Genomic DNA, 16,564 nt, shown 5'->3' on the forward strand with positions numbered 1-16,564 from the left:
AATGCGAGCACTCTGTTATGACAAAAGCTTGGCAGCATCAGCATGTTTGAAAGAGAATTAGAAATGCTTTTCTTTCTTAATTCTCCTCTCCTGCTGTTTTTAATATGATCGACATTGTGGTTTTCAAGAGTTTGCTCAGAGCCTTTTGCCAGAGCTTTGATTTCCATGGAGCACAGCTGCCACGTGAGTGGCACCTCTGCACATCACCGCCAGCGCCTCGCTCTGCCACTCCTCATCTGAGAAGCACAAAGCTTTCCTTCCCTATCAAGTGTCCTTCCAAGTGTCACAGTTACAGGGTGATGCAAAGCTTTTGCCACAGAATCCAAGGAGCTACAGAAAGCCTGAAAATGTGCAGTTCAATTACTCAGGAAGGTTTGAAGGAACACAGGGTACATTATTGTCTGAAGCAAACTGGTTGTTGATGTAAGATTAGCACACTGAACTTGTGCACTTCAGAAAACCAAAGTTACCTCTAGTTACAAGTACCAAGTACTACACACATCCTTAATTACACTGAGTTCCTAAGAATGGCATTTCTTCCTTCTGTATATAGTCCTTAAGGAGATATCTGAAGCTAATTACAAGTCATTTGTTTTCACTATGTAACAATATTTCTTTTATCCTCCTCTTGTAGCTAAAGTCTTGTACTGATATTGAACAAGATGTACTCAGTGAATGCTTAGCTATCCAACAGCTCCACACATCTTCACAGCACATCCTGGATGGGAAGTGTGGCAGATCTGTAGGTCCTCATGATTTAATTACAGGTAAGAATACTTCTAGTAAGTATAGTGCTAAATATGTCATATAACAGAGGATTCAAACCAGAAAAGATTTGTCACTGTGGAAGGTGATAAAAACTCCAGACCAACAAATAAGATGAAATAATTCTGTGACTTGTTTGCTAAGGCTTTGCTTTTTTTTGGTTTTTCAGAGTTAGTCAGAGAAATAGAACCTGTTAATTTCACAGGGAGGGGGCAGCAGCCCTGCTGAGAATCAGTCTCCATCCATTTGTTCTCCTTTCAAAGTGAGCCTTGGCCTGGGCAGAGTGCAGGTGCAGGAGCTGTGCTAAGTCCAGGAGGATGCTCTGGCACAGACTCCCAGCAGGAGGGTTTTCTCCAGGTGCTGCAGGAAAGCTGATGGGGCTGAATGTTATGATGCACTTTGGATCAAAACAAAAAAATATGGTGATACATGAAAACTTGAATTTGAAATGTCCAACACTCTTCTAACAATATTTTCTAGTACTTAGTCTTTCATTCTGTATTTTCTTTTAGTCTTGTGGTTTGAACAAGAGTTGGCCCTTTTCAGGGACCTTAGACTCTTCTATGCATTTTATAGGAAGAGAAAAAGAGGTTTCTATTCCCTTCTCTATGAAATAAGATCTAGATTCACAGTTTTTGAACCCCAGCAGAGGATCCTGAATCAGGGATGTGCATTTTGAGGTTCTGTGTTCAGGCAGCAGAGAGGGGCACTCCCAAAGGCCAGCAGTATAGCTGTAATATGCCTTCTGCAAAAATCTCATGCTTTTTTTTGATTACTCCAAATCTTCAAAACAAAAAATGCATTTTGCATGACATCTCCTATCCTCTTTTCTAGTTCAAGTTGCATTAAAATGTTGGAATGTAACTGGTGAACAGAATGGAGTAGAAAGGGAAATACCCCATCATTCTGATGTGCTTTCCCTGGGAGTCTGCACTCAGGGCTTTCATGTGGCTCCTTGAAAAGTGGGAGAAAGCTGGAGGGATTTGGGGTTAATTTCCAGTCTCTGCCTGTGCCACCTGCACTGAAAAAGGTCTGTGAGGGCAGCACGTGGCCTGTGCTGTCCCCTTGACTGCCCCATGTAGCTGGAGCATGGCTTGGCCTCCCCCTTCCAGCAGGGCAGGAAAGAGCAGTGACATTTTCCTCAGACCAGGCTGCACTTCAGAACCTCAGAAACAGCCTCAGATTTCAAGTGACAACAGTAAAACAGGAAAAGAGTTATTAGCTCACAGATAAACAGACCATCCCTAACCTCTCAGTGTCATTTGGGGGAATCTCTTGTGAAATGAGGGATTTTATCTGTCCATAACTCTGGCTCTGTCTGAAATGATTTCTGTGCTCATTATGTCGATCCATCACCAGGATGTTGTAAAAAAACTGTAAATCTTCCCTGATACTTCCATCAGGTCACTCCATATGAGACCCCATCAATGCACAGTATGAACAAGTGCCAAGGAAAAATAAATCAAGATTTGAAAGACTGTTTTGCAGTGAAACAGAAGTTGCTTCATCTTATGTGCAGTACAATCCACAGGCAAAACTGTTCCTCTGTCATTATTCAGGGCATACAAACCAAAGTGCTGATCCTTACAGAATTAAAGCATAAGGACATTCCTGCTGCCACCTATAGTCTGCAGTGATTGCACATTTGCTCTTTCCAATAAGCTGAGGCAATATTTTTTGAGAAATCAGCTATAATCAGTATAGGCTATACATGGATAAATACAGTGTATGATGTCCTCATATTCCACTTGAAATATGAAAACATTCATAGTTTGGAATTTTAAGTTTGGTTTCAATGTTGTTTTTTTCAAAGAAACCACATTATTAATGTGCAGAGCTCTGGGCTTTAGGGATCACTTGGATTCCTGGAGAATTTCAGTTTTGTCTTTCTCCAAGTTAAAGCACATTTTAAATATGTCAGGGATGAAAACCTATCACAGAAAAAATGAATTATTAAAAAAGGCCTCATCCCTTGTGTCTTACTTCAAAGCAGGTAAGACAGCGAGCAGAGGAATGTTTCTGCAGTCAGAGGAACCCATTGTTTGCTGAGATTTTCCTCTTTTTCCCCTCCTCATAACTAAGATGCTTCATGGCTGCACACATTTAACTCTGCTTGTGGACAAGAGCTGTATGACTCTGGTCCCACTCAGGATTTTCTTTGGGTTTTATTATTGTTTGCCTGCTCTCAGCATAAAGCTGAGCTGGTCACAGATGCTCAGAGCACTGTTTTGGCCACAGATGTTAAGGTTAAAGGCCAAGCCATTTAAAACACTGATTGATGACTTCTGTTTACAAGCTGAGATGGTCAATGTGTGCAGAGGCCCAAGGTGCACAGGCCTGGCATGGGCTGCACTTGCAGGAGTCATTCACAGCAGCTCCAAAGGCTTTTCTGTGACTTCAGGTACACAAAATATTAATGCTCAGTGCTGAAAAAAAGGGAAGAACAACTGTAAAAGGAAAGAAATTTTGGAAGTACTGAAAATCGTACTGAGAATTAGCAACTGCTCTTCCCCCTTGACTTGTTTGTCTGTGGGGAGGGGCTGGGTTGAGTGACACGTGGGGACAGGGACACCAAGTGCCAAACTGGGCATCAGTGGTGCTGCACAGAGATGTGGGCAGAGGAGAACTCACTGATGATAAACCCTTTGAGCTCAGTGCACACGTCCAAGGAGAGAAAGTGTCATCAGGAAGTCAAAAGATAGATCTGGGAGAGGATTTCCACAGATGGGTAAACTCTGTAGAGTGAGGCTGGGGTGGCAGAAACTGAGGCTGACAGGGGTTCTGGTTTATTTGGTTTTCTGATGTGGTGGGTTTGAGTGCTGCGATCACGTGGGACTCAGCTGCTGCCCATACAGAGTTGTGGGGTGGGATTTTAAACATTTTCTTGCTCCTCTGGAGGGTCATGCTGATTGCAGGCACTCAGCTACTCTTGTCATCATCACCTCAAGGAGCAGGCCAGGAGAGAGACACCCTAACCATTCATGAACTGATCAGGGGTGGGATTGGAAGATAAAACATGCAGTGTGTTTGCTGGCCACCACACTGCTAAGATAACCTTTTGTTGAGGACTTTTGAGCTTTTTGCACAAGTCACTTCTGAGCCAGTGTGGGAGCCTTAGAGCATGAACAGCTTGGTTTAGGTTCTGCAATTTCCTCCAGGCTGTTCTGTCAGTGTACCTGAACCAGTGGTGTGGGAAATAGAGCTGAAGTGCAAAATGACACTGAACAGTCCAGGTCAGTTTTGGCTCATCTTTCAACCCTGTCAATGGATGTATGAACAGTGAGGATCTGAGGGAAGTGGAAACTGTTGTATTATGAAATGGACTGAAGCCACCAGTGGAAAAGCATTTCCACAATGTAGCATCCTTGCTACTGACTTACTGTTACCAGAAGAGGCTTTGACAAATAAATCCTTGCATCACCTGGGAACATCTGACTTCTTAAAGCCCGCTCTGTCTGGTGTGCAGTGCAGAAAGCAAGTTGTTTTCACTGGCTGGTTGACAAATGTTCTGTCTAGCTGGAGACAGAGATGATGTGGTTCAATTTTGTTGCTTTAGATCTGTCAGCAGCTGAGGACTCATTGTTCATTGGGGGGTTTTGACTCATCTGAAGCCCCTTACAGAGGTGGCTGGAATCTTGCCTCGGTGGTTCTGCTCTTCAGTCACACACAGAAACAAATGCTGACATTCACATGTTGCTTCTCCACCCCAAGGGTGTCACACATTCCCCACAGCTCAGGATTTTCATGTTGCCTTCTGCTTGTTCCATGTCACAGGAAGGGTTTGGGAGAGGTGCAGTCCTGAGCCCTGCCAGTGACACAGGACAGGGCTGAGCACAGCTGGCGCATGGCTCTGTCCTGGGTGTGCAGGGGGAAAGAACAAATGAATGGTACAGGAGGAGAGAAGGCAAAGAAAGGCTTCCTCAACAACAGGTGTGCTTGAGGGCATGGTAGGCACTTAGCTGTTGGTGCCTTGCTGCCATGGTAAAGTCTCCAAAAATGGTACATCCACACTCCTTCAGTAATTCTGCATTAGTGAACCTGTTTTCATGATCTCATTTAAAAATTCTCCTTGTTCCTCTTTGCATTTAATTTATTGGGGTTTCATTTGTATCAGTATATGATATTTTGAAATGGTCTGGGATGTCCAGCAGCTTAGTAATGGAAAGTTGAATTACAGAGTTTGAAATGAACAGCAAAACTCCAGGGTACCATGGGTGTGTGACTCCATCCCCTGAGCACTGCAGGTTCTCTCTCACAGCTATGGGGAAGGCAGGGTGGGAGTCCTGTCAAGCCCTCGTGGATGTCAGGAGGGTTCTACAGCTCTGTAGAGTCCAGGAACAGCTGGAGGGTCAGAGAGGAGACACCCACATGTCAAAGTACCAGGCACAGCTCTGGGTGCTGCTCAGGCACAGGGCATTCACTGACACAGGGGCTCTGCTCTGGGGCTGTGCCTTGGGGTCGGGTGGGGGAGAGGGAAGGAGTTGGAGATCCACAGGTCCTGTTGATGCTTCCTTGCTTATTTTGTTTTGCCAACTGCTGTGTGTTCCCAGGCATGTACAGTGGATCCAGCACCAACCACAATGGCCCCTCCCCAGCTGTGCTGCCTCCTCCTCATGACATTCCTTCCAGGCACCTTCCCCTCGACTCTGCCCTGTCCAGCCCACACCAGCACCAGTCGCCGCTGGAGAGTGCCAGGGACGGGTACGTGTGTCCTGTGAAATGCTGGGCCTGTGGCTGCCATGATAATGGATGATGAATTGTTTGTTTTACTGTACATGGATGCTGTTCAAAAGAAAACACTGGCCCAGACAAAGCAATTTTGTTTGTTTTAGAATCATGGAATAATTTAGTTTTCAGAGGACCTCAAAAGGTTGTATCATCCATGCCCTGTGCAAAGCAGGGCAAACTTGGACATTTATCAGGGTGTTCAGGGCCTTGTCCTTGTCTTTGACAAAACACTATGGGATTTTTTTCTTCATACCATGCAGTTACATTTAGATTTTAATTTTGTTTTTTAATTCTTGCTGGATGACTTCTCATAGGTTTGGATAAGCACAGAGAACTTTTCTCAGCTAACATGAGAAACCTCTCAAAGGGTAAAACCCGACCTATGAGTCACTCAGGAATCAGGCTGTGTTTGCCTTAGTAAGGCTCAGTCTGTCAGAGCCAGGCTTTCTCACTTCCTTGCTCTCTGATAAGGTTTGCTGCAATGCACCTCTCAGCAGCAGGCTTTACCCAGCCAGATCTAATCAGGGAAGAGTGTTAAATCCCACTGATTGTATGGATTGCACTGCTACAGCACCGATACAATTGCATGGCTATAGGGTGTGGTATTTCAAAAGTGCCGTTTGCTCAAGGCTCTCATAACATCTTCTCAACAGTAAAGAATCTCTCTGCAAGCCACAAAACTCTGCTCTAACCTTTTTACTCAGATTTTTTTGGTGCCTGGCCTCATGCAAATTCAGCATCACAATTACAGTTTTACTTCCCAGCACTTTGGATGGGGAAAGGACTCTGATTTGGCTTTACTGATGAGAATTTAAGATACAGAGAGATTAAAGGATTTTCTTTCCCTAGGAACATGTTGGTGTCCTTTAGCAAATATAGCAATTAAATGTAGAGTTTTCCTGTCCTAGTCCAGTGACTGACCTTTCCCTTCTTTTATATGGGGCAAGGAAAGCCCAGAAGGATTTTAAGGCAGAATGTGTGTGGCATGGAAGAGGTGCAGTAAGGAAAAATCTACACCTGGGGTGGTTGGAGATTGAGGAAGTTCAATTTTCCTAATTGGAGAATGAATTCTGCAGCAAGCTGAGCTTCTGTACCCTCTGCTCCTTCAGCCTTCTGTTCTGACCTTGGCCAGTAGCAGGTACCAGTGTCCCCCTCCCAGTAGGATGGATAGATTTATCCTGTCCTTGTCCCATGAAATGTCTGTGCCCAGTCCTTCTCCTTCCCTGCCCTGCCACATTCCTGGCCTTGTATTTGCTGTTGCCAGACACATTCCCGTTGCAGAGTTGTGGCCAACAGGAGGCACTGGAAATTACTCCAGATAAATAGGAAGTTTTCTGTAGCAGAGAAGGCAGTAAAGCAAATAGGAGGAATGGAGATAGACATTCCAAAGTGAAGGGCATCCATGAGCTGCTCTTTCTCTGCAGAATGGGACTACCTGAGCCTGTGGGAATGGGATCTCTCTGTCTGACTGCTCCCAGTGTGCTGCTTAGCTGTTCCCTCTTGGAGTTGGTTCCTAGGGGAGTTGTGGCAAAAAATCCCAACCAAGAATGACATAAAGTAAGGATATGCTGTGGGAAGGATTTAGCAGGCTGTCAGGAACGGGGATTTGTTTCTAAGGCACTTTGTGTTCTGGTGCTGCTAATAAGAAATGAAAGCAAGGGCCTGAGCAGAGTGAGGGCAGCAGACAAGTTTCCAGTTTGAGGGGTTGGAAGCTCCCAGATGAATTCTCATTCCTGCCCCTGGTGTCTCCATTCCAGAGCACAGAACTTCCCTTCCAGGAGCACCATGGCCTGAGCCTCTCACTGAGCTCCTGCTGCAGACACACCACAATTTCCATCAGAATTGTCTCTGCCAATTCCAGCTTTAGTGCAGTGCAGATTCCTTCTCAGAGGAGACAACAGTGCTGATTCCTTATCTCAGTGCTCATGTACCTAAGTAAAGTCTTTGCCCAAATATCCTATGACAAAATGTCAGAGAACAGATTGCTAGCCATGAGCCAAACATCAGGGAATGGAGACTGGAATGTATTTCTGAATAGTTATTTTAAAACAGGGCATCCAGTTTCATGACATAGTTACTTGGAATTTTTCAGCATCTCAAATACCATTTTCTAAACTTAAAATAATCTTCATTCAGCTTTGTCATTCCCAGTCCAAGATCCTTCTGCTGTATTTAATGCTTTATGCTTACATTATTCATGACTGCTGAAATGCAGCCCATGACATCTTAATTGCAAGTGCAGAAACTTTGTGTGAGCTAATTAATAGTCCTTGAGTTTCATTTAGCATAGTTTTGTTTAAAGCATTTAACTGGGCAAAATCACTTAACACTTGGATGCTTGGAGCCCCTGGATCCCAGGGCCGTTCCCCCTTGGCAGTGCCATCCCTCCTGGAAAGTACATCAGGGAAGGGAAAAGGGAAGCCCTCCCCCTGCCTCCCTCCATGGGCACTCTGCAGCTCTCTGCACACACACAGGGTTTGTCAGCTGTCTCAGCTCTGGGCTGGAGCAAACAGAGAATTCTGCTCCGTGGATCGGGACCATGACAAGGCTGGATCACATCGTGCAGTCTGTGGCAGGAACCAAGTGATTACTATCAAGAAATCTAATTACTGAGTCATCAAATGTGCAAGATGCCAAAAACTACATGAGGCAGAGTACAAATAGTCTACTCAAGTTTGACATGAGATTCAGAATTTGATTTAAAGGCTTTTTCTTTTTTTTTTAACTAAAAAAGCCCTATGTTACACTGTCCTTTGCCAAAGTCAATACCAAGTGCAGCAGTCAATTTTCCCAAATGGTTTGCTGAGACATTTAAATAGTTTGACAAAATTATCTAATTCACTTGAAAATGTTCTAACAAAATCTGACCTCATTACCAAATGTATTTATACTGGCTTTATTCAATATGGAGCACATTTTCTCAAATTCTGGAATGAAGTGTATGCTACACTAAAAAAATCTACTTATACTGATATTAATTTAGGTAAAAGTGGTTGGCTGAGAAATACTTCAGCATGCAGAAAGTGGGCTTGGCATGATCCGTGTTAAAATGTATATTTATTTTTTATTTCAGGTAGCAAGGGTTTATTTTAGCATTTCTTGTAGCATTTGCCATGTATAATGTCAAACTGGGTTTCATTTTGCCCATTGCAAAAATAGTCTATTTTGATTTGTAGCAGAGTGAGGACAGAAAAGCAGCTTTTAGTATTAAATCTTAGGTGAATGTTGCACTTGGCTTGCTTTTCTATTTTTTTTATTATCTAAGTCATCTAATAGTGTACTTAGTTTTATTTGTAGACTATCTCTGTAAACTGCAATTTAGAATATTCTGTGTGATAAATTATCAGCTTTAATGAAACTGATCTGAATGAAGTTAAGTGAGTTTGAGTGGTAACACCAGGTTGGGGATTTGCACTAATTTAGTGCAGTGGCCCAACAAGGTCACTTTGTAGGACCTGAACACGATCCCTGTGTGTGTGACTGAGGCTCTCTGTCACTTGTGCTGCTGTCACAAACTGCACTTCTGTTCCCAACAGGAGCTGGGGCACTGGCAAATAGTGACTTGATTGGGAGGGTGATGTGTCTCCAAGGGAAAGGAAAGTGAAACCATTTTTTTATATTCCTGTGGTAATTTAGGTCACTTCTGCTCTGTAAACACACCAGTAAATGAAGAAATAGTAGGATTTAGACATCTGTGATGTGCAGAGGTGGTGATTAATGAGGACTCTGAGCCAAATCTGGTGAGCCCTTAATATAAAGGATTAGCTCTAAGCAAGGTTAGAGGGAAGGGCTCACACAACTCTCTTTGCCTGGACTTCTCCCCAGCCAACTGCAGCCAGCAGAAACCAGGGGCCAGACCCCCCTGAAGTGACACTGACCCCCGCAGAAAATCACAAGAAATGGGATTTAATAACTATCAAGTGAAAAGAGACATTTTAATCAGGGAGCTTAAACATCAGAGTTTTTGTTTGCTTGCTTCTTAGCACCTGCTATTTCAAATACCACAGGAATACTTCAGTGTAAAGAGTTCTCTGTTAAAAACTTAGTCCTTCACTTATTTTTATGTGAAGTAACACTAGGTACACAGAGCCTCCCTTCTGCTCAACCAGGGAACACCAGATTTGAAATCCCTGGTATTTTTAAGCTTGAAACTAAACAAGCAGGATAAAATCTTGTCGGTTACATGGGGGAGATTCTTTCCTGTGCTATTTCCTTGAGCTGCCAGGATCCACGCCAGGTAGGAAAATATATTTGTGCTCTCAATTCTCATTACTTTAAGAGACAATTAGGTGTCTTAGCCACTTACATATGATTCTTATTTATTGATTAATCTTTTAAATTAAGTTTGTGAGTTTATATAAATCAGTGGAGTAGGAACTAACATGCTGTTAGGATCTTTGTAGGAAAGAAACTTTCACTCTCTAGAAGTACTTTGGAGAATTAAATACCTGCACAGATTTTTTTAACAGACCAAGGAGATCCATCCCTCATTCTCTGTGGATTCCATTGGAGAATACTCTTCATTTATAACAGAATACACAAGTCAGTGGTTTAGTCTCCCCTTCAAAAGCACTAAAACCAGTAACAAGAAACAGATATCTCTGACAGCTGAAAACATTTTCAATGGAGGAAGCCAAGAACCCTTCATAATTTATCTGAGTGTTATGGATCTGAGCACGCAAAAGGGGCATCAGTACATCTGTGCAGAAAGAACAATGTACAGGTGTGGCACTGGGCCCCACCAAACAAAGAACAGCAGGAATTAAAAGCATCTGGTTTCAAATCCCAAGTCATTTATCTCATTGTAGAAAATGTGATCAGAATTCATTCATAATCATGTCCAGATAGGCTTATACAGGTTCTCCCTTCCCCTTAAAGCAAAATTAGCATTAGCATAGGCTTACTTCAACAGTTACATGAAGGATAACCTGGTGCTGGATCCTGGGATAAATATTGGTTGCCCATCAGCAGAAACAGGTGCTTAATTTGGGCAGGTGTTTAATTTGAGTTTCTGAGAGGGCTGGACTGACACTCAGGACAGAGCCAGTGCCTCTCAAAGTAAGGGCCATGGTGCCTGCCCAGAAGGAAGGCTGTAAGGAAGACTGAGTGAGAAATCAGAGAGTTACAGGAGAAGGTGGGAGGTTAAAGGAGATGGTCAGAGTAACTCTGAAAGCATTTAAAATAGATTCAGCCAGAGCTCTTCTGCATGACATCAATGATTTTAGCCATAGCTGGATTTATCTGTAGTTAAATTTACACTTAACATCTGTAAAGCCATTTTTTCTCATTTTTTTTCCGAGATTTGTTTTGTTTTTTAAGCAAAACTGCTGCAGTTTGATGCAAACCATATACACCAAACACAGGAGTTTATCACGATGTAACAAATAGTTTTTTTGCTATTTTAAGATCTCCCACTATTGAGTAGTGTGTTCTGCCTGGCAAACCTGAGGACAGCAGATATCAGTACCTGTACAGAACCCACCTGGAAGCATCTTGCTGCCTGTTTTCCAGAGAATAATGAGCCTTAAATGACTGCAGTGAGATAGATCACTCAAGCATGCAGCACATGTCAGATAATCTGGAGTACACAGTCTCTGTGTTTGATTACATATTTTTGTAATTGACTTCCTGGCAACCACTTGAACCTAAGGCACTGCTCTTTATTTAAATATGTTTTTTCTTTGACCATATTAATAAGGCTTTTCTTTCACTCCAAAATACCTTTTCCTGCTAGATTGTAAGCAAGAATAATTTTTCAAATCTCTCTCGTGTAGACTTCCACTGTAGCAATTCATCAGCTTCATTTCAGAGGTTATTCAGGTTATTCAACAAGCCCTTATAAATACAAGCATCCTTTGTAGTGGCACATTTCCCATATTGATCCCTGTGAGGAACTGCTCTGCAGAAAGTGCACATCTCAGGTCAGAACAATTGCAGAGATACTCATTTGACACAGAATAAGTGTTTGTGTGTTTTGTGAGCTTGTGTAGATGATGAAATGCATGACAAACACCAGCTTATATTCTGTGCCCCACTCAGACTTGCACACGTGTTTGTTAGAGCAGACAGGGAGTATTTCAGTATTTCAGGAAGCCCCTCTGGGCCCAAGAGCAGTCCCACACAGAAAACCCCTGAGTGTACCAGGGGAGGACTTTTAGGACTCCTTTGTAATTCTGAACATGAAATTGCTTTTGTATGGCTATTATTGGTATCACTAAAAATATTCTAAAGCAATTAAATGACCTGCAACTCTTCAGTCACATGAAAGTTCCTGTGGATAATGTTCTCCATAATATTTATGAAGCCTCCCTTACTCCTCAGAGCTGAGCACCTCCTGCACTTATGGACTTGGCTCAGAGTGTGGGTGAGTGAAGGTACAGAACCAGATCCAGCAAATCCTGGCAGCATTTTGAGTGAAAATTAGTATTTTGTTTTTGTCTAAAAGCTAGAAAAAGGCTGCCATTGCCTCAGCACTACTTTCAGGATGTGATACCAGGTGTGTCACAGGCTGCAACTGCAGCAGAGGAGGGACAGAGCCTCTGGCCATGCTCCTGGGAAAAGCAGACTTGTACCTTGGACTCACAGCCCCAGGACTTGGGTGCTCATTGTTTTATAGGAAATGTAAGAAATGCAATGATGCCCAGCAAGGTGATCTGTGTTACAGGATTTATTATATATTGGGTAGAGGGGGGAAAGAGGAGAAAGGAAGAAAGAGAGAGAGAGGGAAAAGATTCCTTGCATTCCAGAAACATAACCAGAGGCACCTGGCAGTGATTAGTGCAAAGGTTCACCAAACTTCAGATAGAGTCTGTCTTACAAAAAAGTCCAGAAGAGTGAACGGTGTAACTGTTTCCTGAGCATGTGCTGACAGAAATTCCCGTAGGGCAAGACCCAGAACAGAAACACGTGGCCAGAGATTGGGCTCTATCCAGGGACCTGATTAGCAGAGCTTTACACATCATTTTTAATATTATGGGAAGAGATGAAAATCCGTGTTAACTTTTTTTTCCATTAAAAAAAATAATCTCCTGGTCCTGGAACTGAATTGGACTTTCTCAGTGACTATAATGCTTGGGGGAGGGATTTTATGAATGAACTGGTTGGTGTGCTGGGTTTTATGGGAGAACCTCATCCCATGGAAACTCTTGAGTTCCTGTAAGTGGCTACAGTGCTGCACTTCAGATAAAATGTGAAACTGCTTTGGTTTGTGCTTCTTTACTCTGGTGCTTTATTTACTATGTTTTTTTCATATTAATCTGAGTTAAAACATGATTCTCAAAAGTCACGATTGTTCAATCTGGCAGTACTGCTGGGCATGGAACTGTTACAGAATGGTCTTTAACCCAAAATATACAAAAAATGATTTGATATAAAGGACAGATGTTTTTCAGCCTAGATTTCGTCCTATTTCCACTGAACTCAATGGGATATGGGTTGAGGTTCTTTGTCTAGCTGAGGAATCTGTCAGTCAAGCCATCACACCATTAAAAAAAAAACAAACCCAGACATTTTTCATATTGGAAACATCCCTGTCTTACATATTTACATTTGCAGTTATACTTCATTCCTATTTATAATTCAAAAATCTTAGTTTGAATTTATTTTTTATTATTTTTCAATTTTCAGTTCCACACAGTATTTACTAAGTATACTGTATGTAGTGTTTGACAGTCAAGGTCTAGTCAAGCTCTCTTATCTTGAAAGGAGTTCTATAATTTCTTATTCTGTTAATTCTTCCTCGAACTGGTATTGAACAAAGACTAAAGCAGAGGGCAAATCTATTTCTTCCTCAGACTAAGCACTGTGGATATATAGAAAACACCTATTCAGACATTGTGATGGAAATCTCAGAACAATCCATGTCCATCTGTATTTATTTTTTTGGTTCTTTATGCTGCATTGATATTGGAACAGGACATTTGGTGTACATTGGGAGAATACAGAGATCCTTAAACACCCCTGCCTGCCTGGGGAGGCTGAGAGTGCAGACAAGATCAATAATTCTTAATCAAAGTCATGATACTTGTAGTCTTTAGGTGTGTTTCCTGTAGGTCACTCCTAGCTCATGGCATACTCAGTAGTTCCCTCATACAGGCCTTATTTAGAATTTAATATAAACTTCCACCATCCAAAATATATTGTTAAAACATGTTCACAAGAAAGTTTATATTAAAAAATTTACTGGGATTTGAGATTCCTAACATGTGCACTTAGAAAGGGAGAGGTGAATTTTTTTTATGTTTTGACTTTTAATTTTCCCTTTTAAAAAGTCCTTCTGTTAGGACCAAGATTTCTGGGCATTCTCATTGATGTGAGTGACAAATGCTTTCCAGTAGAACTGAGGAACAGGTTTGCTGTCCATGACTGACACTTGGTTTCATGATTCTTTGTGGGTGGAATCCTGCTTGACTGCAGGAGTTCCTGTGGGAAGGGCTGTGGAGCTGTGCCTTTCCAGGCAGTGTTGGTACAGAAATGTGCCCAGTGCCACAGACAGTGTGGTTACTGAGTTAGGCTCAGTTATTCCCAAAGTTTCCTTCTGGTTGTGTGTATGAATCACATAAGATTTTTCTGAGCAGTCCTTTCCCTTGATTGCCTGCTGATGCCTCCTCAGAGGAAGCGTTGGCCCTGCAATCCCACCTGAAATCCCAGCTCCCTCCAACAGGAATCCCATCTCCAGCACCATCCTGCAGTGGTGCTTCAGGGGCAACTGGAAAAGGCCCCCAGTACGTGGTCAGTCACCCTGAGCTGTGTGGGGAGTGAGGAGAGCAGAATTCCTCTCTGCCTCCATGGGCGATCACTTTACATCCTGAAGCACAAGATGTGATTACCCCTCGCTTAGCATGGAAATGTTGGTTTTGGCCATTAAATTATTCAGTCCCTTTGTAAAAAAAAATAGGTATTTTGTTTGATTCTGTGGCTCCTGTGGCTGTGAATGGCACAGGCCAGGGCATGCTGTGTGAGCAAAATGTTCCTTTTGTTTCCAGCCAAGCTCCTTCTCTCTGTGGTGTGTGTCCTGTTGCTCCTGTGTCTTGGACAGGGTGGAGAGGAGGCTCCCCCATCACACCCTTGTATGGCCCTCAACAGAAATATTCCATAGAGCCAGGAGCCCTCAAATATAATAAATTAAGGAAGGATATGGATTTTTTTCATGCCTGTGAGAGTATTTATATCTTTTCATATATAGCTATATATAGGCACAGATACATATTAAAAGGTCCCAAAGGACCTGCAAATTTACTGAATTATGCAAGTTACAATTAAGGTAAAATATATGGTATATATTTATTATTACTATCCAAACCAAAGCAAACTGTGGTTGTAGTACAGTATTAACAGGAAATGTGCAGGCTATTAGTTATTGAAACACACATGCCTGAGCTACTGCCTGGGAATTTTAGTGTATCCAGCTGAGTTCCTGCTGTAAGTCTTTCAGTGCTTCATCTTCCACACAGAAGGCATCACCTTCTAGGCTCGAATCTGTTTAATTTGTATCAGGAATGATTCCTCCTCTGTTAACAACCTGAGTATCGCAGCAGCCTAATTAGTAGGCAGATATTCAGGAGAGAATTAAAAACACAGCACTGGAGACTGGACAGTTTTACTGATGAAAATCTCCCCTTGAGCGTGCCAGAGCACATTCACACATGCACACACAGGGTAATATTTTAGGGACCAGCTTGAGTAGGGATTGTGATGAATATTTTAAGGACACAGATCCCCATGTTGGCCACTTGTGCTAACATAGCCAGACTTTTCTGCTGAGCAAAGTTCTTTCCTAGCTGAAAACTGTGCCTTAACTTCCAGGAAACATATTAAATTCCTTCTTGGGAGAGCCTGAGCAGAACACATCAGATTTTTCTGGTGAACTGCTCAGGTCTGGTGAACTGCTCAAGCCTTGATGCAGAGGAGGCAGCGATGCTCAAGTGTTACCCGGAGCTGTCAGGGTTTCAGCTCAGGTTCCTGCTCCCAGGATACAGCTGCCCAGAGCCAGCAATGTTTGCTGAGCCCCAGCAGCAGGGCAGCCGTGCCCGGCGGGAGCTGGGAGCTGGCAGCTCCACACTGCTCAGCACTCCCAGCTGGAGCACAGCCTGCACCCCTCTGGCCTTGCAGACCTCACCACCCTCCAACACTCATCTCAAAGGTTTCGAGGCACAATCCCTGTCGAGCTCACACACAGGAAAAACAGGAATGCAAGAGTGTGAGTGGGGACAAGCACTGCTTTAAAAACAATAAAAACTTAAATTCTTCTCCCGTGGTTAAGATTTAAGTAGCCTCTGGGAGTAGTTAAACTGGGTAGGGAAGCTGGGATTTTCAGTATTCCCACAGCTGGATACCTAAGTGTACCATTTTTGTTCGACAAGCAGCAGGATTGCACAGAATTCAGAGCCACGATGGGCCATGCTAACAAAGCACTCGGAGCAGCCCGGCAGGTCTCTATGGGGTGCTGCGTTTCCCAGCAGTAGCCAGGACGAGACATTCCAAGGGCAGGCAGAGGAAACCCAACACAGGCAGTTGCAGAGGACTCGCTCCCCAGAAGCATTTCCCTCCCCTATTCAGAGTGGTTTCTGGCTCATCCCGGCATTGGAGTTTTTAGTACGTCTTTTGTTTCTCTTTTAAATGTGTGTGTGGTCATTACCCATATAAATGTCACTATCGTGAGCTCTTCTAGCTATTATCTTTCCAACGAAAACAACTGCAATCTTTTTAATCTCCTTTCAGATGGAAGCATTTCCAAGCTTCCAAGAGCGTTTCTGGCGCGTGGAGGGCGCGGTGTCCGTCCTGTGTCCGTCCCCGTGTCTCGGGCCGGGCCCCGAGCGCTCCCGAGCGGCTCCCGCGGCCGCGGGGCTCTGCCTGCGGCTGAGCGCTCGCAGGGAATGCGGCTCACGGCGCTCCCTCAGTCCAAGCGCTGCCCCTGAGCCCTTGGAGGAAAAGCTGCGGCCCCAGGGGAGCTGCCCTTGGCGTTTGGCTGCTGCTGCTCCGTAAATAAACCTGGTGTTTCCCTGCTCCTCAGCAGCGCGGGCTCCAGAGAGCGTTCGGTCCCTGACCTGAGCCGAGCACAGGTGGCCCCGGC

General features: G+C 43.5%; 1 protein-coding gene across 1 annotated transcript in view; it reads left to right on the forward strand.

Moving 5' to 3' along the window:
- GLIS1 (GLIS family zinc finger 1) overlaps window positions 1-16,564 on the forward strand; it is a 177,742-nt gene that overhangs the window by 148,507 nt on the left and 12,671 nt on the right. Inside the window, exons 7-8 of the mRNA XM_056496986.1 lie at window positions 635-767; window positions 5,316-5,466. Coding sequence (XP_056352961.1) covers window positions 635-767; window positions 5,316-5,466 — 284 coding nt within the window. The remainder of the gene's footprint in view (window positions 1-634; window positions 768-5,315; window positions 5,467-16,564) is intronic.

This window comes from Oenanthe melanoleuca, chromosome 8, assembly GCF_029582105.1.
Source record: "Oenanthe melanoleuca isolate GR-GAL-2019-014 chromosome 8, OMel1.0, whole genome shotgun sequence".
NCBI lineage: Eukaryota > Metazoa > Chordata > Aves > Passeriformes > Muscicapidae > Oenanthe > Oenanthe melanoleuca.